At 35.0% G+C, this 22794-nt stretch overlaps 1 protein-coding gene and 1 non-coding gene across 4 annotated transcripts in view; one reads left to right on the forward strand and one right to left on the reverse strand.

Moving 5' to 3' along the window:
- Positions 1–22794, forward strand: part of LOC138085198 (ankyrin repeat and KH domain-containing protein 1-like) — a 58506-nt gene that overhangs the window by 23052 nt on the left and 12660 nt on the right. For 2 of the 3 annotated variants that reach the window (XM_068979413.1, XM_068979415.1), the window contains exons 2-7: positions 4790–4943; positions 13162–13318; positions 14046–14193; positions 14950–15097; positions 16672–16905; positions 19351–19445. In XM_068979413.1, the coding sequence (XP_068835514.1) occupies positions 4790–4943; positions 13162–13318; positions 14046–14193; positions 14950–15097; positions 16672–16905; positions 19351–19445 (936 nt within the window). The remainder of the gene's footprint in view (positions 1–4789; positions 4944–13161; positions 13319–14045; positions 14194–14949; positions 15098–16671; positions 16906–19350; positions 19446–22794) is intronic. The other variant, XM_068979414.1, reaches the window with a different exon arrangement.
- Positions 7865–7971, reverse strand: LOC138086759 (U6 spliceosomal RNA). Its single transcript, XR_011145454.1, has one exon. It is a non-coding gene; the product is annotated as a U6 spliceosomal RNA (small nuclear RNA).

Raw genomic sequence — 22794 nt, forward strand, 5'->3', positions numbered from 1 at the left:
GCTCTCCTGAGATTTCCCAGGCAAGAATACTAGAGTTATTTAAATTCCAGTTAAAGCTAAAAATCGGACATATTTTTTAGAGAAAGGGAAGGATAAGAAAGACTTTTGACGAGGAAGACCTCAAGAGTTTGCCTTAGCATTTTAGATGAGATAGTGTTGTGAAAGTGTTAGTCAGTCAGTCATGTCCGACTCTTTGTGATCCCCTGGACTGTAGCCTGCCAGGCTCCTCTGTCCATAGAATTCTCCAGGCAAGAATACTGGAGTGGGTTGCCAATTCCTTTTCCAGGGGATCTTCCTGACCTAGGGATCGAACCCAGGTCTCCTGCATTGTAGGCAGATTCTTTACTGTCTGAGCCACCAGGGATGCCCATAAGGAAAAAAACCTATATGTAAGGAAAAAACATGTAGTTTTTTGTGGGCCAGATTTCCTCACATCTTTTTTCTTCCACCTTTTATTTTTGTACCTAATCAGAAGTAGGAAAAGAAATCTGCCATGTTTAAGACTTGAAATAAACTTTTTTGCCATTACTAAAAACAGTACCACTGTAGGTTGATGCGTTATGTTTGCTGCTTAATGTAGCTGCTGGATAGGGTTGAGCTTTCTAACTCTCTTTAGGCAATAAGGAAATTTCTGTGATCCTTTAGCTGTATTTGATCCTTTAGCTGTGTTTGATCCATAAGCTTTGATTGCTTCTTCATCATTTGCATAATGAAGGCTGATTTCATTAGCTATAACATTACTTTGAAGTTATCTATTATTTAGACATTTTTTGTGTTATATCATTGAGCCTTTATATTAAATGTATGGTATTGGTCTTAATTAACATTTCCATGTTTCTGAAAATGGTTTCCATCTTGACTGGCCAGATACATTTTGAGGTAATGCTGTTGCAATTTGCATTGCAACAGTATGTGCTTCAGCAGGTTTGTCAGGTAAGATATTTATGAACTGCCAAAAGCAGTCCTTCAAACAGTCCCAAAGTAATGGGCATAACTGGATATTTTATCCTTGTATTGATTGCATGTTGAGACAGGCTTTTGTTTTTTTATTTAAGTTAAAAAAAAAATTGGCTGCGCTGGGTCTTCGATGCAGCACACAGGCTCTTTGTTGCTTCCCCTGGTCTTTATCTGGTTGTGGCGAGTAGGGGGTGCTCTTTAGTTGTGGTGCATGGGCTTCAAATTGTGGTGGCTTCTCGTTGTGGAGCACAGGCTCCAGGGTGTGAGGGCTTCAGTAATTGCAGCACTTGGGCTCAGTAGTTGCAGCACTTGGGCTTAGTAGTTGCAGTGCATGGGCTTAGTTGCCCCTCAGCCTGTGGTATCCTAGTTCCCCGACCAGGGATTGAACCCGTGTCCTCTGCGTTGGCAGGTGGATTCCTAACCCCTGGACCACCAGGGAAATCCTGAGACAATTAAGATTTTACAGAGAGTAGGATAGAGAAGTATGAGAATTGAGTACCTTTTGGCACAAATTGGCGCAAATGTATTCAAGTCATTTTTGTGTCTAGTTATGTATAACTCATTCTGAGAACTTAAGATTTTCCCCACAAGTATTACAGATATTTAAAATTTGATCTTTGGGGTCAGAAGCTAAATATAAAATGCCTAAAACTATGTTTAAAAATTTAAGTGGATTCTAACTAGGGAAAAAAAATTGTAATTATATGAGGTGATAGATGTTAACTTATTGTGATAATAATTTCATAATATATACTGTTAGTGATCATTCCCATTCCTCTTTTGCCAGCTCTTCAGGAAATCACCAATCTTCTTTGTCTGTTTGGGCTTGCCTGTGCTGGACATTTCATATAAACGGATTTGTACAATATGTGACTTTTTGCATCTGACTTGTTCATGCTAAGCACATGAACTTGGCTGAATAAAATTTGATTGTATGGATATTATTATTTTGTTTATCAGTTTACTGGTTAACATATGGGTTGTTTCCACTTTTTGTTTACTATGCTTTATGCAAATATGAATGACTGTGTACAAAGTTTTGTATGAACAATCTTCTTAGGTGTATACACAGAAGTGGAATTGCTAGGTCATATGGTAATTCTGTGTTTAAGTTTTGAAGAACTGCCAAACATTGTCCCACAGGCACTTCATCACTTATACTTCTACTAACAATGTACAAAGGACCTTATATTTTTGAGAGTAGATCATTCTTCACTTTCTAAATGCATCTTCAAGTCCATTTTTAAATTTCATTTCCTTACTCCCCACCTACATGTCTGACCACCTGTGCAATTCTGTGCAGCCTTCAAAGCCTAGCTCAGATTCTACTTTTGCAAAGTCTTCTTAGAGTACTGGGGCTGGAAGTGATTTCTGTCTCTTTAATACATATAGTTTTACCATTTATTTCCCTTGGAGGCCTTTTGTGACAGTTGTTGGTGTCTGACATTTCTTCTACCACATTTTTGTATTCTCATAGTAGTTTGTATAAAACAGGACTTCAGTAAATACTGGAGAATGAATGGGAGAAAATTGGAAATCCTTATTTTGGATTTTTAAAATGTTACATGATAGATGTAATCTGTATTTATCTTTGTAATATGTGTAATGGTGTATGAGACCAGTGCTTTTATAAAATAGGCATATTAGCATCTAAATACTGTTTTTAATAAATTTCAGAATTTGTAATGGTGGTTTTAATTATCCTTACAACTGCAGATGTATGTATCTAAAAATATGTAATAATTTCTTGTGCTTGCAACAAGCTCGCTCTTGTATGAGCAGTTACCTTTCAAATCACTTGAAAACTGATAGTATACATTTATCTGTTGGCTTTGATTAGAATGACATCTTTGTCTATAATTATGTATTAAAGAAGTTGTGTAAAACACAGTACATGGCTCAGTGTTATTGGATATGATGTTAAAGATTTACTTTATTTAAAGCACATCATTGGATAATAAAATATATCAACATCATTTTAACTTTACTATCTTTATTAGGATATCTTTATTTGGTATCCTTTGTGAAAATTGATCACTAACTAGTCAAATATTCCAAATAATGTAATCAATATACTGTGGTACTTTGTTTATGAATTTGTTAGGTAGTATCTATTGCTTAATGTCTAAGAGTCCCATGGCCTGTGTTTGAAAAGTGACTTTGCCATTTATTACCTATGCAGCCTTGGAGAAGTACTTCACCTTTCTGTTCCTGTTTTTCAGTCTACAAGTATGTTAACCTGCCTGGTTAGACATATTTACATATTACAGACCTATATAGGTATATAAATATGTATTCATGATTATATATACATGAGTACTCATGATATTCTTTGCATACATATACATACTTCCTTTTTGCAAAATAAAGATTGTACTCTTAAATCTTGTGGTTTTCATTTAATTTTATGACTTGTGCCATTAAACATGCTTCAAAAATATTATTCTTAATGACTGCATAGTGGTCCATCCTGTGAATGTACAAAATGTACTTAACAAATCCCCTATTGTTTTTTTCCTGTCATTTTTGGAATTAGTTAATGCTGCAGTGAACATCCCTGCGCATTTTTTCCTAGCATTCAGATAATTTTTTAAAGATGGAAGTGTTATTCGCTCAGTCGTGTCAGACTCTGCGATCCCATGGACTGCAGACCCCTAGGCTCCTCTGTCCATGGGATTTCCCAGGCAAGAATACTGGAGGGGCTTGCCGTTTGCTTTTTCGGAGTATCTTCCTGACCCAGGGATTGAACTCAGGTCTCCCGCATTGCGGGTGGACTCTTTTCTTTTTTTGACTGTGCTGGGTCTTTGATGCTGTGCAGGCTTTTCTCCAGTTGTGGTGAGCGGGGGTCTACTCGCTAGTTGCCGCGGGCTCGGACTTCTCATTGTGGTGGCTTCTTTTGTTGTGGAGCATGGGCTCTAGAGCGCGCCGCTTCCATTGTTGTTGCTTGCATGCTCTAGAGCACCGGCTCTAGTTAGTTGTGGCGAAAGGGCTTAGTTGCTCTGCGGCATGTGGGATCTTCCCAGACCAGGGATTAAAGCCGTATATCCAGCACTGGCAGGCAGATTCTATACCACTGAGCCACCAGGGAAGCCCAGGTAGATTTCTTTAAATGAAATTACTGGATCAGAGAAGTGCTTTTTAAAGCATTTTGATTCATTTTTCCAAATTGCTTCCCAGAAAGGTTGTACATATTTTATTTGGTAAGAAAATTTAGAATTAATTTAAAATGATAGGATTACATGTTTATTTTTATAAGTTAATTTTACTTATGCTATTCATTCAACAAAGTTGTATTGAATAACTACCATATACAAGATATTCATAGGCTCAGAGGATAGAGCAGTGAACAAATGGCTATGATTCCTAACCTAATAAAGTTTTCCTGTCTAGAGTACTTAAGATATTTGACAGTGGATTAAATATTATTTTCTTTAGTGTAAGAGTCAGAATTGACTATATTGATTGGAAAAGAGGAGAAACTATACCTCAATGACCTGTTTATGCTATCTAGTCTTTTTACCATCTAGTCCTGTATATGTCTTCCTAGGGGCTGTGTTGATGTACTTGTTTCATTTAAAAAATGCTGCTTTTCAGGCTCTGTGGTGGGCACAGAAGATTCATTGCTCTCCAGGAAACTTGAAGCTGGTGTGTCTGAAGATAAGCAGATAGTCAGGAGGCTCCCTAAAAGTCCTTCCCCATAATCTCCTGTTTTTGCAGTAATTTATTTGGTTGTGTTTAAATTCCAAATCAGAAGTCCTATGACCTTCAATTATAGTATTCTAACTATATTAAGATCAGCTTTATGAATATTGCATCTTTAATTCATAAACAGGTTGAATCATTTATTTTGGACCAAGAAGATTTGGATAACCCAGTGCTTAAAACAACATCAGAGATATTCTTATCAAGCACTGCAGAAGGAGCAGACTTACACACTGTGGATCCAGAGACACAGGCACGACTAGAAGCCTTGCTGGAAGCAGCAGGTACTTTCTTTTTTCTTTTCTCTTTCTCATCTCTTTAAAAGACTCCAGAGAACTCCCTGGTGGTCATGGTTGGGACTCCACACTTCTACTGCTAAGGGCCCGGATTCCATTCCTGGTGGGGGAACTAAGATCCTGTGAGCAGCAAAGAAAAAAAAAAAAAAGACTCCATCTCTATTCAAAGTTATACAAGATTATCACCAAATTATATACTATATAAAGTTTGAAGTCTGTAAAACGGTTTTTTTAAAATTTCCTAAAGAAGATTTTCACATTTTATGTTTAAAAAATTCTTGCTTGAAAGTTCTCAATGAGTGATTTCTAGGCTCAGCACTAACTTTTTTTTAAAATTGAAGTATAGTTGATTTACAGTGTTGTGTTAGTTTCAGGTATACAGCAAAGTGATTCAGTCATGTATATATATGTGTTCTTTTCCATTATGGTTTACTGCATGACATTGAATATAGTTCTCTGCTATGCAATAACACTAGCATTTTTAAAGTATTAGATAAGTAGCTAGTTATTAAGGAAAACTTATTACCAGTTATATTGTAAAATTAAAATGTATGAGGTAAATTGAATCCATCAAATTATGAGTCTTTTAGCTAATTTAGGGAACTGTACATATGATTACTGACTTTAGTCTGTAACTTAATTGTAGATTGCTTTTTTTTACTTAGAAGACATTTAAATAAAAATTGAACACAAAATTGGACCAGAATTTACCAAACTGTCAATTTCTTGTTTTGAAGCAACAGAGAAGAAAACTCTGTGATAAGCATGCTTTCTCAAAGTAATATATACTTCCATAATAAATAACTATTTTATATTCTAAAACCTTCTCACAATTTGCCTAACAAAATTTCCATCACACCGTAATGAAAGCCTTTCATTTCCTAAAATTGTTTAAAAAGGGAAATTGTCTTTTTCTAATCTTTGTATATTACTTTTGAGATATGTTTACTTTGTATGATATTCCCTTCTTTTATTGTTGTTCAGTTGCTCAGTTGTGTCTGACTCTTTGCGACCCCATGGACTGCAGCACTTTAGGCTTCCGTGTCCTTCACTATCTCCTGGAGGTTGCTCAGACTCTTGTCCACTGAGTCGATGATGCCATCCAATCTCATCCCTAGATTTATTTATTTAATGTAAATACATGTATACATTACACATGCATAAGAATTTAATCTAGAAGAATTGACAGGTGTTTTTTCCTTTTCTTTTGGCTCCAGTGTCTTTGTTGTGTCTCCTAGGCTCTTCATTGCTGCATAGGGGCTTCTGTCTTGTTGTGAAACAAGGGCTCTAGAGTACCTGGGCTCAATAGTTGTGGTACCCTACATGTGGGATCTTAGTCCCCCCACCAGGGATCAAACTCTCATCTCCTGCGTTGTGAGGCAGATTCTTAACTGCTAGATCATCAGGGAAGTCCCTATCAAATGTTTTTTAAAATATACTTTGGAAGCCCTGTCTAAGTCAGTTGCTTAATGAATACTTTCTTTTTGTGCATTAGTATTTTCATTTGTTTTTTTGGACATTGCATGAGCCTATAACATTTAAGAGGAATTTTTAAACTTATGTTTGTTTTCAATTATGAGAATGTGTTAAATATTACTAGACTTCTAAAGACAGATTTTTTCTTTGTAAATATATTTAAATTTTTTTTTTATTTTTTAATGAAAGATAATTGCTTCACAGATTTTGTAAACATCAACATGAATCAGTCATAGGTATACATGTGTCCCCTCCCTCTTGAACCTCCCTCTCATTTCTCTCCCCATCCCACCCCTCTAGGTTGATATAGAGCCCCTGTTTGAATTCCCTGAGACATACAGCAAATTACCATTGGCTATGTATTTTAAATATGGTAATATAAGTTTCCATGTTACTCTGTCCATGCATCCCACCCTCTCCTTCCTCCCCCAACCCTATGTCAATAAGTCTGTTCTCTATGTCTGTTTCTCCATTGCTGCCCTCCAAATAAATTCATCTGTACCATCTTTCTAGATTCCATATATATGTGTTAATATAAGACATTCATTTTTCTCTTCCTGACTTACTTCACTCTGTATAGTAGGCTCTAGGTTCATCCACCTCATTAGAACTGACTCAGATGTGTTCCTTTTCATGGCCAAGTAATATTCCACTGTGTATATGTACCACAACTTCTTTATCCATTTATCTGTCAATGGACATCTAGGTTGCTTCCATGTTCTCACTGTTGTACATAGTGCTTCAGTGAACACTGGGACACATATTTCTTTTTCAATTTTGGTTTCCTCAGGGCATGCCTAGAAGTGGGATTGCTCAGTCATATGGTGGTTTTATCCCTGGTTTTTAAGGAATCTCCATACTGTCTTTCATAGTGGCTGAATCAATTTGCATTCCCACCAACGTTGCAAGAGGGTTCCCTTTTCTCCACACTCTCTCCAGCATTTATTGTATGTAGACTTTTTGATGATGGCCATTCTGATCAGTGTGAGGTGATATCTCATTGTAATTTTGATTTGCATTTCTCTAATAATGAGCGATGTTGAGCATCTTTTCATGTGTTTGTTAGCCGTCTACCTGTGTATCTTCTTTGGAGAAATGTCTGTTGAGGTCTTTTTCCTACTTTTTGATTGGGTTGTTTTTTTTCTGGTATTGAGTTGTATGAGCTGCTCGTATATTTTTGAATTCAATCCTTTATCAGTTGTTGCATTTGCTATTATTTTCTTTCAGTCTAAGGATGTCTTTTCACCTTGTTTATAGTTTGCTTTGCTGTACAGAAGCTTTTAGTTTAATTAGGTCCCACTTGATGACTTTTGTTTTTATTTCCATTACTCTAGGAGGTGGGTCAGAGACTCTTGCTTTGATTTATATCATCAAATATTCTGCCTGTGTTTTCCTCTAAGAGTTTTATAGTTTCTGGTCTTACATGTAGGTCTAAAATTATGAAATGCTTCATAAATTTGCATGTCATCCTTGCACAAGGGCCATGCTAATTTTTTTGGTATTGTTCCAATTTTAGTGTATGTGCTGCTGAAGTGAGCACTAAAGACAGAATTCTTGACACTATTTTAACTGAAAAAAAAAAGTTGAGAATATTTTTTACTTTAAGCTTCTTTGAGAATTAAGGCCATTTCAAGAAGAATTTTTAAAAATTCTTTTCTAAATTATAAATGTAATATGTAATACAAAATCACATGGACCAGACACTTGTATAACTCACTGAAACTATGAGCCATGCTGTATAGGGTTACCCAAGACAGATGGGTCATGGTGGAGAGTTCTGACAAAATGTGTTCCACTGGAGAAGGGAATGGCAAACCACTTCAGTAGTCTTGCCTTGATGACCTCATGAACAGTATGAAAAGGCAAAAATATAGAACTCCCCAGGTCGGTAGGTGCCCAATATGCTACTGGAGATCAGCGTAGAAATAACTCCAGAAAGAATGAAGAGATGGAGCCAGAGTGAAAACAACACCCAGTTGTGGATGTGACTGGTGATGGAAGCAAGTTCTGATGCTGTAAAGAGCAATATTGCATAGGAACCTGGAATGTTAGGTCCATGAATCAAGGCAAATTGGAAATGGTCAAACAGGAGATGGCAAGAGTGAACGTTGACATTTTAGGAATCAGAGAACTAAAATGGACTGGAATGGGTGAATTTAACTCAGATGACCATTATATCTACTACTGTGGTCAAGAATCCCTTAGAAGAATTAGAGTAGCCATCATAGTCCAAAAAAGAGTCCAAAATGTAGTACTTGGATGCAATCTCAAAAACGACACAATGATCTCTGTTAGTTTCCAAGGCAAACCATTCAGTATCACGGTAATCCAAGTCTATACCCCAACCAGTAACACTGAAGAAGCTGAAGTTGAATGGTTCTATGAAGACCTACAAGATGTTCTAGAACTCACACCCAAAAAAGATGTCCTTTTCTTTATGGGGGACTGGAATGCAAAAGTAGGAAGTCAAGAAACACCTGGAGTAACAGGCATATTTGGCTTTGGAGTAAAGAATGAAGAAGGAAAAAGGCTAATAGAGCTTTGCCAAGAGAACGCACTGGTCATAGCAAACACCCTCTTCCAACAACACAAGAGAAGACTCTACACATGGACATCATCAGATGGTCAATACCGAAATCAGATTGATTGTATTCTTTGTAGCCAAAGATGGAGAAGCTCTATACAGTCAGCAAAAACAAGACTGGGAGCTAGCTGACTGTGGCTCAGATCATGAACTCTATTGCCCAATTCAGACTTAAACTGAAGAAAGTAGGGAAAACCACTAGACCATTCAGGTTTGACCTAAATCAAATCCCTAATGATTATACAGTAGAAGTGAGAAATAGATTTAAGGGACTAGATCTGATAGACAGAGTGCCTGATGAACTATGGACGGAGGTTCGTGACATTGTGCAGGAGAAAGGGATCAAGACCATCCCCAAGAAAAAGAAATGCAGAAAAGCAAAGTGTCTGTCTTAGGAGGCCTTACCAATAGCCGTGAAAAGAAGAAAAGTGAAATGCAAAGTAGAAAATGAAAGATATACCCATTTGAATGCAGAGTTCCAAAGAATAGGAAGGAGAGATAGGAAAGCCTTCCTCAGTGATCAGTGCAAAGAAATAGAGGAAAACAATAGAATGGGAAAGACTAGAGATCTCTTCAAGAAAATTAGAGATACTAATGGAACATTTCATGCAAAGATGGGCTCAATAAAGGGCAGAAATGGTATGGACCTAACAGAAGCAGAAGATATTAAGAAGAGATGGCAAGAATACACAGAAAAACTGTACAAAAAAGATGTTCATGACCCAGATAATCATGATGGTGTGACCATTCATCTAAAGCCAGACATCCTGAAATGTGAAGTCAAGTGGGCCTTAGAAAGCATCACTATGAACAAAGCTAGTGGAGGTGATGGAATTCCAGTTGAGCTGTTTCAAATCCTAAAAGATGATGCTGTGACAGTGCTGCACTCAATATGCCAGCAAATTTGGAAAACTCAGCAGTGGCCGCAGGACTGGAAAAGGTCAGTTTTCATTCCAGTCCCAAAAAAAGGCAATGCCAAAGAATGCTCAGACTACCTCACAATTGCCCTCATCTCACAGGGTAGTAAAGTAATGCTCAAAATTCTCCAAGCCAGGCTTCAGCAATACATGAACCGTGAACTTCCAGGTGGAACCAGAGATCAAATTGCCAATATCCGCTGGATCATCGAAAAAGCAAGAGAGTTCCAGAAAAACATCTATTTCTGCTTTATTGACTATGCCAAAGCCTTTGACTGTGTGGATCACAATAAACCATGGGAGATTCTGAAAGAGATGGGAATACCAGACAACCTGACCTGCCTCTTGAGAAATCTGTATGCAGGTGAGGAAGCAACAGTTAGAGCTGGACATGGAATAACAGACTGGTTCCAAATAGGAAAAGGAGTACGTCAAGGCTGTATATTGTCACCCTGCTTATTTAACTTATATGCAGAGTACATCATGAGAAATGCTGGGCTGGAGGAAGCACAAGCTGGAATCAAGATTGTTGAGAGAAATGTCAGTAACCTCAGATATGCAGATGACACCATCCTTATGGCAGAAAGTGAAGAACTAAAGAGAATCTTTGATGAAAGAGGAGAGTGAAAATTGTGGCTTAAAGCTCAACATTCAGAAAATGAAGATCGTGGCATCTGGTCCCATCACTTCATGGGAAATAGATGGGGAAACAGTGGAAACAGTGTCAGACTTTATTTTTCTGGGCTCCAAAATCACTGCAGATGGTGATTGCAGCAATGAAATTAAAAGACACTCCTTGGAAGGAAAATTATGGCCAATCTAGGCAGCATATTAAAAAGCAGAGACACTCCTTTGCCAACAAAGGTCCATCTAGTCAAGGCTATTGTTTTGCCAGTGGTCATGTATGGATGTGAAAGTTGGACTGTGAAGAAAGCTGAGTGCCGAAGAATTGATGCTTTTGAGCTGTGGTGTTGGAGAAGACTCTTGAGAGTCCCTTGAACTGCAAGGAGATCCAACCAGTCCATCCTAAGGGAAATCAGTCCTGAATATTCATTGGAAGGACTGATGTTGAAGCTGAAACTGTTAATACTTTGGCCACCTGATGCGAAGAGCTAAGTCATTCGAAAAGACCCTGATGCTGGGAAGGATTGAAGGCAGGAGGAGAAGGGGAAGACAAAGGATGAGGTGGTTGGATGGCATCACCAACTCAATGGACATGAGTTTGAGTAAGTTCTGGCAGTTGGTGTTGGGCAGGGAGGCCTGGCGTGCTGCAGTCCATGGGGTTGCAAAGAGTAGGACACGACTGAACAACTGAACTGACTGAAAACAGAATGAGATGTATTAATTTGATTGAAAAGTTTTATATATACTTGTCAGTATTTACATATACTTTCAGACTTTTACTTTAGTTTTATAAATATACGTGTATATTTGAATATACATTTTTTTTAAGTTAAATAGATTCATATTAACAAATTATAATTTTCCTTTTTTCACTTTCCTTTTTTGGACTTCCCTGTTGGCTCAGATGGTAAAGTGTCTGCCTACAATGCAGGAGACCCGGGTTTGATCCCTGGGTCAGGAAGATCCCCTGGAGAAGGAAATGGCAACCCACTCCAGTATTCTTGCCTGGAAAATCCTGTGGACGGAGGAGCCTGGTAGGCTATAGTCCATGGGGTCACAAATAGTCAGACATGGCTGAGTGACTTCACTTTTTTGCAGTTAATTTATTGTGTTCATCCTTCTATAACATGATATGTTGATATTTTTAGGTTATTTCCAATTTTTTTATATCACAAATACTTCTATAGTTTATATCCATATATATCTATAACTTTTCTTGCTTGTGCAAGTATCTTCATAGGACACAGTTTTAGAAAGTGATACTGCTAGGTCAGAGGATATTTTTGTATTCAAAATTTTGATAACATTTATCAATAGAAATGTCAACTTTATGTCAGTATACCCTCCTATCAGCTGTTTGAAAGGGCCTCACACCTTTGTTCTCTTGGTCAATTTCATAGTTTGTGTTCAGTAGTTCTTTATAAATGATGTAAATTAATTGTGTGTTTATTTTCCAGTTTTTATTTTGCCTTAATTTTATTTATGGTACCTTTAATTATATAGAAATTTTTATTGAAAATAAACATGTTTAATATCACATTTACTAATTTTTTACTTTATAGCTTTCATGATTTGGTCTCATGCTTAGAAAATCCTCCTTAACATCAGCAATAGAAGAATACCTACACAGTATAATAGTACTTTTTAGATTTCATTTAAGTCTACCAGGTTTTTATTTTTGTCAATGGTATGAATTTGAGATCTTACATAATTTTCAAATAGCCAACTTCTGAACAGTGTTTAGGAAATAAGCTCTCTTATCTCCACTGATTTGAAGTGTCACCTTTGTCATATATTGAGTTCACAAATAATCCAGGATCTTGGGGGCTCTATCATATATCCTTGATAGAATTATTTTTCTGTGCAGGTGTCATACTATCATACTGTTTTAATTGGAGAGCATCACAATGTCTATTTTTTTCTCTTATTGTGCAATTTTTCCCTTTTTTTCTATAAATTTTTATTGGCTATTTTCCTCTCATTTTCAGCAATAACAGGTGGTGATATTATCAACAAAATTTTCTGTTACTGACTCCTCACTGAATCTAGAGAAAAAGATTTATTGGCAGCCTAGACCAACCAGATTGTGAGCTCTGTAAGGACATGAGCTAGGTTTTAATCATTTCTGTCTGGTACATTTAAAAGCACATAATAAATGTAAAATATGATAATTTATTTTAATTTACCATGTTTACCCAGAAAATGGTTCTAGGTGGCTATTCAATCAAAGGAAGAAACTGTTGGATTGTTTGTTGTAATATTAAAGAATATCTCCTTCATTACTACTAAAAATATCAATAGATAGTTAGGATCTTATACTTTAGATCTGATGCTGTAATTATACTTTGATAGAAATCTCATCCATTTTTTTACAGTAAGCATTAAGTTATATTTGGAGTTAGGTAGAGGACAAATTAGTGTTATGTGAATTGTAAAGATGAAAAGACTAAAACATAGGTAGTTATGAATGGCCTTTTGACGTTAGTGGCAAAATTGAAATTGTCAGCCTTACACATGCATTTTGCCCTAGATAATAGTGTTTAGAAATGTAATTACAATTTATGCTGCTTCTTTCCCTGCACCATCTAATTGATGCACACTGAAGGAATTGGCAAATTGTCAACTGCTGATGGTAAAGCCTTTGCAGATCCTGAGGTACTCCGAAGACTGACATCCTCAGTAAGTTGTGCACTGGATGAAGCTGCCGCTGCACTGACACGGATGAGGGCGGAAAACAGTCACAATGCAGGACAAGTTGACACGTATGTGTTTAATGACTTCTGCTGAGTATTCAATTCTGTATCTGATTTTCATTTCTAATGAAGTTACTTACTCCAAAGGTTATAGTTGAAACTCTAAACTGACCGCCTGAGTAATAATAAATGAAATGGATTGCTGATGCAGTAATCTAGGTCCTTGCTACTCAAATATGGTGCTTGGAACTAGCAGCATCAGCATAACCTGAGAACTTATTAGAAATGTAGAATTTCAGACCCCATTTGGATCTACTGAATCAGAATCTACATTTTAACAAGGACATGGGATGTTTGTATGCACATTAAAGTTAGAGACTCACAGATTTTGTTAGTCATTCTGCAATAAAAATTTTATTCAGATTTTCATCTTTTATTACCTCTACTCACCTCACTATTACCGAGTAAAATTTTAAATTTAAAATAAATATGTCTTTGGGAATCATAACATTAGTTTAAAAACTTGTGCATCTAATGCTTTATACAGTTTATTTAAAACTTAATATGACATGACAATATGTTAGGACATTTTGAAAGATAAAAATGACAGCTGTTTTCACATTTACTTATTGCTTTCTAGCTCGGTCCACATAGATGAAAAATTAGTATGCAAATAAGTGTTCAAATAACTTTTTTCTTACAATATCAGCATTTTTCTTTGTATGACTAACTGTATATATTTAATACAACTCATTATCATAGGACCTTGAGTTTTTCTGTGTTGGTTTGTTTTCAGTCGCAGTCTGGCAGAAGCTTGTTCTGATGGGGATGTGAATGCTGTTCGTAAACTGCTAGATGAAGGCAGAAGTGTAAATGAACATACTGAAGAAGGAGAAAGCCTGCTGTGTTTGGCTTGTTCAGCTGGGTATTATGAATTAGCACAAGTAAGCAGAAGTAATTTTTAGTGATCAGAATTGTGGAAGATTTTGATGTTTTATTTATTTTTACCATTAATAAAAAATCATTATTAGAGACCAGGGTCTTTCCTTTTTGGCAGTAGGCTAAATAGAAACTGATACATAATTAATTTTTGTTTTCTGTGCATGCAACTTGGCATGGTCCGTTTTTTCTGCCACTTTCAAAAATAGTCCTAATAAATGAGAGACACATAGGGTAAAAAAGGAAAGGAAAATAAAGCACAGAGAGATAATATTAATAATAGTAAATTTTAAACTTGCCATTAGAAATAATATACAATTATAATGAAAAATGTTGATTTACTTTCATTCCATCTGGATTATCCCAATTCTTTTTAGTTTTTTTTTTTCTGTTAGAGCAATATTGGGAAATAGCCATGTGTTTACCAGTTAGTTTTTGTGTTGTGACTAGGTTTGCTGTTACCTTGCTAGATAATCCTAAGCATAATACAATTTTTTTGACAGTAGCAGTTAAATTTTATAATTGGATGGTTATATGATTACCTATTTTACTTAAAGATAATATGTAATGGTATGGTAAAATATAAAGTCTAACCAGTGTTTTGAGCAGTGAACACTAGCATATTTTCCCCAAAGGTGATTATTTTTATTTTTACTTGTCTCTATTCTAAAAGAGTACCTTCCCAGATTCAGTATATTACCTAGAGTACTATTAATTGTAAGAATTGACATTTTCTCTCCGTGTACCTATGTGTTTTAAAGGTATTGCTTGCTATGCATGCTAATGTTGAAGACAGAGGGAATAAAGGAGATATAACTCCCCTGATGGCAGCATCCAGTGGAGGTTATTTAGATATTGTGAAATTGTTACTTCTTCATGATGCAGATGTCAACTCACAGTCTGCAACAGGTATGTCGAAAGTGATGAGTTCATTTGAAGAAAATAAATTGATATGAGTAACTATAACCTGAGAGATAAAAAATTTGATTCCTAGGGATAGTTGGTTGTAAATATACAGAAAAATCGTAGCCATTATTTAGAATCTCTGAGTAAAATATAGATTAATTTGTTATCTTCAGAAGTCTTTGAAATACTCTTACATTCTGTTTGATCAGGATTGACCGTTTTTCTTCTGGGGACAATTTCTTTGCCACAATGATATATAATGTTTAAAGAGACAAATTTATGAACTGTATCTTTCACAATTCTTTGTCTCATTTAAATACCGACTACCTTGTATATATTAACCTGAGAGTCAAAACCTTATGAGTTTTTATGTCAAGTGTACAGAATGCATTTACTAATAAGGTATTTTCCTGGCAACATGAAAGCTACTCTAGTAAGGTTCTTTATAACTCTTGGTCATATGTCTTGAGTTACAGTAAATATGCATTTAGTAATGAGATTCCTAAATCTCAAGCAAGCACATGGTTTAAAAAACAGTTTCAATAATGAAAGCATATCAGTGTTCCATTAAGTGACATTTGAGTATATGTTAGCATACTTAAATAAATGTTAAATGCAACTTGCTGCTTGCTGCTAAGTCAGTTCAGTCATGTCCAACTCTGTGCAACCCCATATACGGCAGCCCACCAGGCTCCCCGGTCCCTGGGATTCTCCAGGCAAGGACACTGGAGTGGGTTGCCGTTTCCTTCTCCAATGCAGCCTAATTTATTTTTAAATGACCAGGACTTCTTAGAAGGGATTGTAGGTCACTTTGCTGACCACTTTGCCATGGTTGTAGTAAAAGTAATATCCTTAATGTCTGAGACTGTTAAAACAGTTGAATTCTGAACAACTTTGGCTTTGAAATGATAGTTTTCTTGCTGAACCTTTAAAACAGTGTTCTTCAGTGTCATACTATTGGGTAGTTAAACCATTTCCCTACTCCCTTTAATAATAAAAGTCCTCAAAACAAATCAAGAAAGAAATAAGTGGCAGATCAAAGACTAATGACCTTTTAAATAAATTTTTATTTTGAAGGAGTTAAGCTGAGGGAGATTTATTTTTGTCTCCTTGGGTCTCATAAATGTAGGCTAAACATATATTTCAGAAAGAAAATGTATGTAGAACAATGAATTGTCTTATGAATAAATGTAAAAGATAAAGGAAGTAAAAGAAAATTAAGAAATGAATACACGTAGAAAATGTTAAGTGTTTCCAAGTTGTATAGTGTTGTAAGAAAAAACAATACTTTGAGTGATGTATTAGAATATTTTATTTTAAAATATATTGAAGTAATTTTTCAAGATGACAATCTTATTTTACAAGCTAAGGAAATATGAAGAGAGGTAAATTGGCCCATTTTTAATAAACCTTTTAATTAGTGATAAAATTCAGATGATGCTTCTAACCAACACAATGAAAAGCTTGAGATAATAATTCTAGTGGTTTATGTAAGGTAACTGAAGTAATAGAACTAGAGCAGTAGTATAATAGGAATTGTATCAGTTTTATCATAATTTTTAATTTCTTTTTGTTAGGCAACACTGCATTAACTTATGCCTGTGCTGGAGGATTTGTTGATATTGTGAAAGTGCTACTTAATGAAGGCGCAAATATAGAAGATCATAATGAAAATGGACACACCCCCTTAATGGAAGCAGCCAGTGCAGGTCATGTGGAAGTTGCAAGAGTTCTTCTAGATCATGGGGCAGGCATCAACACTCACTCTAATGAATTCAAAGAAAGTGCTCTTACACTTGCATGCTACAAAGGTACTCTATAAATGTATATGTGTTTATAGAGTTTTTTATAGTAACTTTGAATATTTAAATATTTGGATACTGTGTATGAGTTAATTTTTTATTGTTTATACTTTCCCTGTGCTATAAAATTATCTAGCTTCTAAGACATTATATAGAAAGTCCATTTTAGCCTGTATTTCCTATAGTATATGTTTTCTTATTATTTTAACTCAAAATTTACTCAACTAGCTGTAAAGTCAACCAGAATTCTTAGCACAGACTTAGAGGGTTTCCATTCTTTAATAACTTTTGTTTTATATGATTTTTCCAATTTTTATTTCAAAAATAATACACACTCAAATAATAATAGTCACATGATATATAAATCCTAAAAAACAGAATAGTGTAAAGAAATTTTACAATGACATATAATGTTACCATCTAAATATTTAAAAAGCATATAAACAATATTTTAGTATAGTTACTTCCAGTGTGTTTTTTAGGTATATTTATAAACAAATGTATACACACTTGACTCTTACAACATGGGTTTGAATTGCAGAGGTTCACTTACATATGGATTTTTTTCAATAAATATGTACTGTAGTACTAAACAGTTCAAAGCTGGTTGAATCCTCGGATATGGAACCATGGATACAGAGGGCCAACTGTGATGTGGATTTTTGACTGTACCCTAACCCTCCACATTGTCCACAGGTCAAAATGTATATATACATTTTAAAAACTAAATGGTCATACTCTTACACTGTTTTATAGTCTGCTTTTTATTTAGCAATTTTATTTAGCAATACATCACGAACACTTCCCTATCTCAATAAGTACTTTTGTAGTACAACTTTTGATATTCACATGGTATTTCACTATTTTAATTAGAAGTAGATTTGGCTGCTTTCGTTACAAAACCTAAATTAATAATGATTTGAACAAAAGAGAAACTTATTCTCATTTATATAAAACAATTCTGGGAATTCTCTGACAGTCCAGTGGTTAGGACTCCATGCTTTCACTGCCGAGTGCCAAGTTTGATCCCTGGTGGGAGAGCTAGGATCCTGCAAGTGGCATGGATTAAAAAAAATTTTTTAAGGTACAAAAATAGGCTATCTAGAACTAGAAAGGCAGTTCGTTTTTATTAAGATATGAGCATTCTGGTTTTCTGCTCCACCATCCTAGTATGTGTGGTTTCTATTTTCAAGGTTACCTATTATCTATGCTCAAAGATGGTAGCTAGGGCTCCAGCAATCCATATTCTAGGAAGGATGCAGGGGGTAAGGGCAAAATGAGGAATGCCTTCCAACTTAGTAAGCTACCTTTAAGGAGTCTTCCTAGAAGTTCTGCCTTGTAAGTCCCTCCTACATCTCATTGGCTACACATAGCAGCAAGAGAGGCTAGAAAATGTAGTCTTTTAGTCAGGCATGTTGCCACTGAGATGAAATCAGGATGAAAATGAAAGAATGGATATTGGGTAGGGAATTAGCAATCTCTGCCAAATACATCAAATGGATGCACCATAACTGCCTATTGTTGGACACTTGAATTGTTCCCAGTTTTTCACTATTATTAAAAACACTGTGATAACATCCTTGTGCAGACATCTTTGCCTAATCTCTGATTATTTCCTTAGGATAAATTCCTGGAAGTGGAATTGCTGGGTCAAAGGGTATGGACATTTTTAAGGCTTTTGATACATATTGCCAAATTGCCTTCTAGAAAGGTTGAACCAATTTACACTCCCACCAGCAGTGTTTGAGAGTGCCCTTTACCCCACCCTACACCCTCACCAACACTGGGTATTATCATTCTTTTTAATATTTGCCATTTTGATAGTAAAAAATGGTGTCTCATTTTAATTTGCATTTGTTTAGTAGGAAGGTTTAATATATTTTTCATCAGTTTAATATTCATTTTCATTTCTTTATTTTGAATTGCCATTTCATGTCCTTCATCCATTTTTCTACTGGAGTGTTTGTCTTTTTCTTATTGACTATTAAGGCTTTTTATATACAAAATGTGTCAAGAAGGTTGAAATTATTTTAAATGGAGTTTTCTGTGCCTGCTCATTGCCACAGTGAGTTTATGGTTATTAAGGCTTTTTTTCTGAAAAATATGATCCAAACATACTTTACTTGGCATTCTGTTTTATTTCAGTGTTTTGATTTATAGTTTATATAGATTAAATCAAAGTATAAGTATTACCATTTTATTGCCTTACCTAGCTTGAATTAATGTGCTTTGGACTAATTTGATCTTTAAAACCTAGATAAGACCTTGATGAGAGCCTGCTTACTATTTTGGATTGGCTTTGTAGAATTGTTGTTGATTTATTGAATGCAAAATAAGTTATAAGTTTTTGTATAGACATCTGAAAGAAAAATATTTCCCATTTTAATACTTATATATTAAATTGATAGTTCTTGAGAAATATAGTTTTAAAATTTGTTTTTTTCTTTTTTTAAGGCCATTTGGACATGGTTCGCTTTCTGCTTGATGCTGGTGCAGATCAAGAGCACAAAACAGATGAGATGCACACTGCCTTAATGGAGGCTTGCATGGTAATTTTAAATTGCATTTGAGATTATATGGGACGAAAGAGTCATATGTATTTAAGCCTTTAAGAATTATTTCTACTTTTGGAAAAATTATTATGAAATGGTGAGGAATCTGAAAATTTTGTACGTTATTAGAGGCTGAAGGGGGTGTGTGCAGTGTTTAGCTTTTCGTAGTAAATCTATTGATGTAGGAAATCATATGAAAGGCAGGGTTAGCTATGTTATTTCCAGCACACTCATGTACTTTTATTTTCTTTCCAGCTTTTTCATCATAGTAAAATACACATATCAGAAATCTAATTAAGAGGATTACCACCACCATACTGTTTTCTCTGGCAGTATAGCTTCTAGAGAAACGTCTATTCAGATCCTTTGCCCATTCTTGAATTAGCTTGTTTTTTGTTGATGAATATTAGAAGTTCTTTATATTGTCTGGATCTTAATTCCTTATCAGATATATGATAAGTATTTTCTCTCATTTCATGGACTGCCCTTTTACTCTGTTCATAGTGTCCTTCTGTGCATAAAAGTTGTGCTTCTGTTGGTTTGTTTTTCAAAAGTCCATTTCATCTATTTTTGTTGTTGTTTCTTATGCCTTTGATACCATATCCAAGAAGTCATTGCCAAATCCAGTTTCATGAAGCATTAGTCCTATGTTTTCTTCTAAAAGTTTTATAGTTTTAGTTCTTTTATTTAGGTTTTTAATCCATTTTGAGTAAATTTATATATGATATTAGGTTAAGTGTTAAATTTCATGCTTAGGCATGTGACCATCTGGTTTTCCCAGCATCAAAGTTAGAAAGACTGACTTTTCCCATTTGAATCATCTTGACATTCTTATCAAAAATTATTTGACTATACATGCAAGGTTTATTTCTAGTCTCTCTATTCTGTTTCATTGGCCTGTATGTTTGTCTTTAAGTCAGAACCACAAAGTTGTAATTATTGTAGCTTTGTTTAAGTTTTGACATCAGGAAGTATGAGTCCTCCAGCTTTGTTTTTCTTTTTCAAGTTGATTTTGGCTATTCAGTCTTCCTTTAGATTGCATGTGAACTTAATGATGAGCCTTCAATTTTTGGTTTCACTGATTTTTCTCTGTTTTTCTATTCTTTTTAAATTTTATTTATTTTTGGCTGTGCTGAGTATTCATTGCTGCACACAGGTAGTATAGTAGTTGTTTTGAAGTTCTTTTATCTTGTATATCTGATTCAATTCTGGGTCAATTTTTATTATTTTATGTCTTGAGGTCAATCACCTTTTCTTGCTTCTTGATATGTCTAATTGTTTTTTATTGGGAGTCATATGCTGTAGATGATCCCTTTTCAAGGCTCTGGATTATCCTGTCCTTCTTTTAAGACTATTAAATTCTGTTCTGTCAGATACTTAAATTACCAGTGAATCACCCTGATCCTATTGAGGCTTGATTTCAGCATCACTTTTACTCCTAGGTCCTTAACTCTTTGGTCCTAGAGATGTTCTCTCTTTGTTTAGGCTTTATTTCCTTGGGCCATGATTTGGAAGATGCCTAAAGAGAAAAAGTTAGAGTGAATGTAGCACTTATCTCATATGCTTCCTTCTTTCAGTGATTATAACTCTAACCCTAGCTTGGTTGCTGTCCAGTGCCTCTAATAGTTTTATCCCAATTTTTATAGTTTATGATAGGAGGGTAAGGCCAATCCCAGCTACTGCTCAATGGCTAAGACTGAATTCTTAGAATTAAAAAAAAATTAATAATGATATTAGGCCTTTAAGAGTAGATTATTCTTATATTTATTTATTTATTTTTGGTTGCTCTGGGTCTTCAGTGCTGCACGGGCTTTTTCTCTAGTTGAGGCGAGTAGGAGCTACTCTGTAGTTGCAGTGCATGGGCTTCTCATTGTCGTGGCTTCTCTTGTTGCAGAACATGGGCTCTAGGGCACGCTGGCTTCAGTACTTGTGGCTCCTCGGCTCTAGAGCACAAGCTCAGTAGTTGTGGCACACGGCCTTAGTTGCTCTGTGGCATGTGGGATCTTCCCAGACTAGGGATCAAACCCATGTCTGTTGCTTTGGCAGGTGGATTCTTTACCACTGAGCCATCAAGGAAGCCCAAGAGTTGATTGTTCTTAGTACATTGTTAGATGCCCAGGGGCCTGGGGGAGGTTGGAGGAGGAATGAGGACTTAGTGTTTAATGGGGACAGAATTTCATTTTAGGAAATTGAAAAATTTGGGAGATGGATGATGATGACAGTTGGATAACAATGTGAATGTATTTAGTGCTGCTGAACTGTACAGTTAAATATGGTCAAATTTTTTTTGTTTAAAGAGTGGATGATTATTTTTAAATTTTATTTTCATATTTTTTCCTTTGTTAGAAATAATACTGTTCATTAATATTTAAAAAGTTCTTAGCACAATTTCTCTGTTAAGGTCTGTACTCTAGATATGTTAGCAGAATATACAAAGAATCTTCAAAAATTAAATTCATACAAAACAGTTTCTTGGGAACCTAAAGAAGCTGGGTGCAATAGTAGTTCCCTGATTTGTGGGCACTTATAAACCCTTATTTTCTTTTAAATTAGGTATATATTTCAGATACTAAATAACTCAATATAGGAATTTGGTAAAAATGTGTTTTATTTTAATGTGAAGTATTTGTTCATATTAAAGCTAAAGTGATTATAACTAACTTATACAGTTAAGTATAATAAAACTCTAGATAGATACTGAAACCTAATATTTAAGGTTTCTTTCATTAGTTCTTCAGTAGAAGAGTTTCCCAACCTTATAAAACCTTATTTTTCTACTCTGTTTACTTTTCATTAGCAATATTTGGGTCATTTTTTAAAAATAAAGAACAACATACCAGCTCTATCTTTATTTGCCACAGGAGTTAAGACCCATAAAATTTTGAAGCAAAGAATTTGAAACTAAAGAAATGTATTTATGATGATAAAGGGGTAGAATGGATACCTCCATGAGAATATTTTGTTAATTGCCTATCTATGCAGATAGACTCATGGTAAAATTATTTACAAGTGAGTAATTTTTTCATCTTTGTAAAATTCTTTGCCTTTTTACAACAAACTAGTGATGAGAAAAAATATAAGATAATATCAGTCCACAGGGATTTACCTTGGTGATATAATCCCAAGTGATAATGACTTCACAGAATTTGTTGTTATTTTTTCTCAGTCTTTGTTTCTTAAATAGATCTAACACAATTTCTACACTTAAACATGACGCTTAAGTTTGAGGCTATAGCTATATTTGACCCTGGCTGTAGTATAAATAGTAATTATTTTATTTTGAGTTACTGATGACTATGGATTTAATAGTTTTTTGAACTTCAGAGAATGTAGAAATTAAAAATTA

The sequence above is a fragment of the Capricornis sumatraensis genome, chromosome 9 (assembly GCF_032405125.1).
Source record: "Capricornis sumatraensis isolate serow.1 chromosome 9, serow.2, whole genome shotgun sequence".
NCBI classification, from domain to species: Eukaryota; Metazoa; Chordata; class Mammalia; order Artiodactyla; family Bovidae; genus Capricornis; species Capricornis sumatraensis.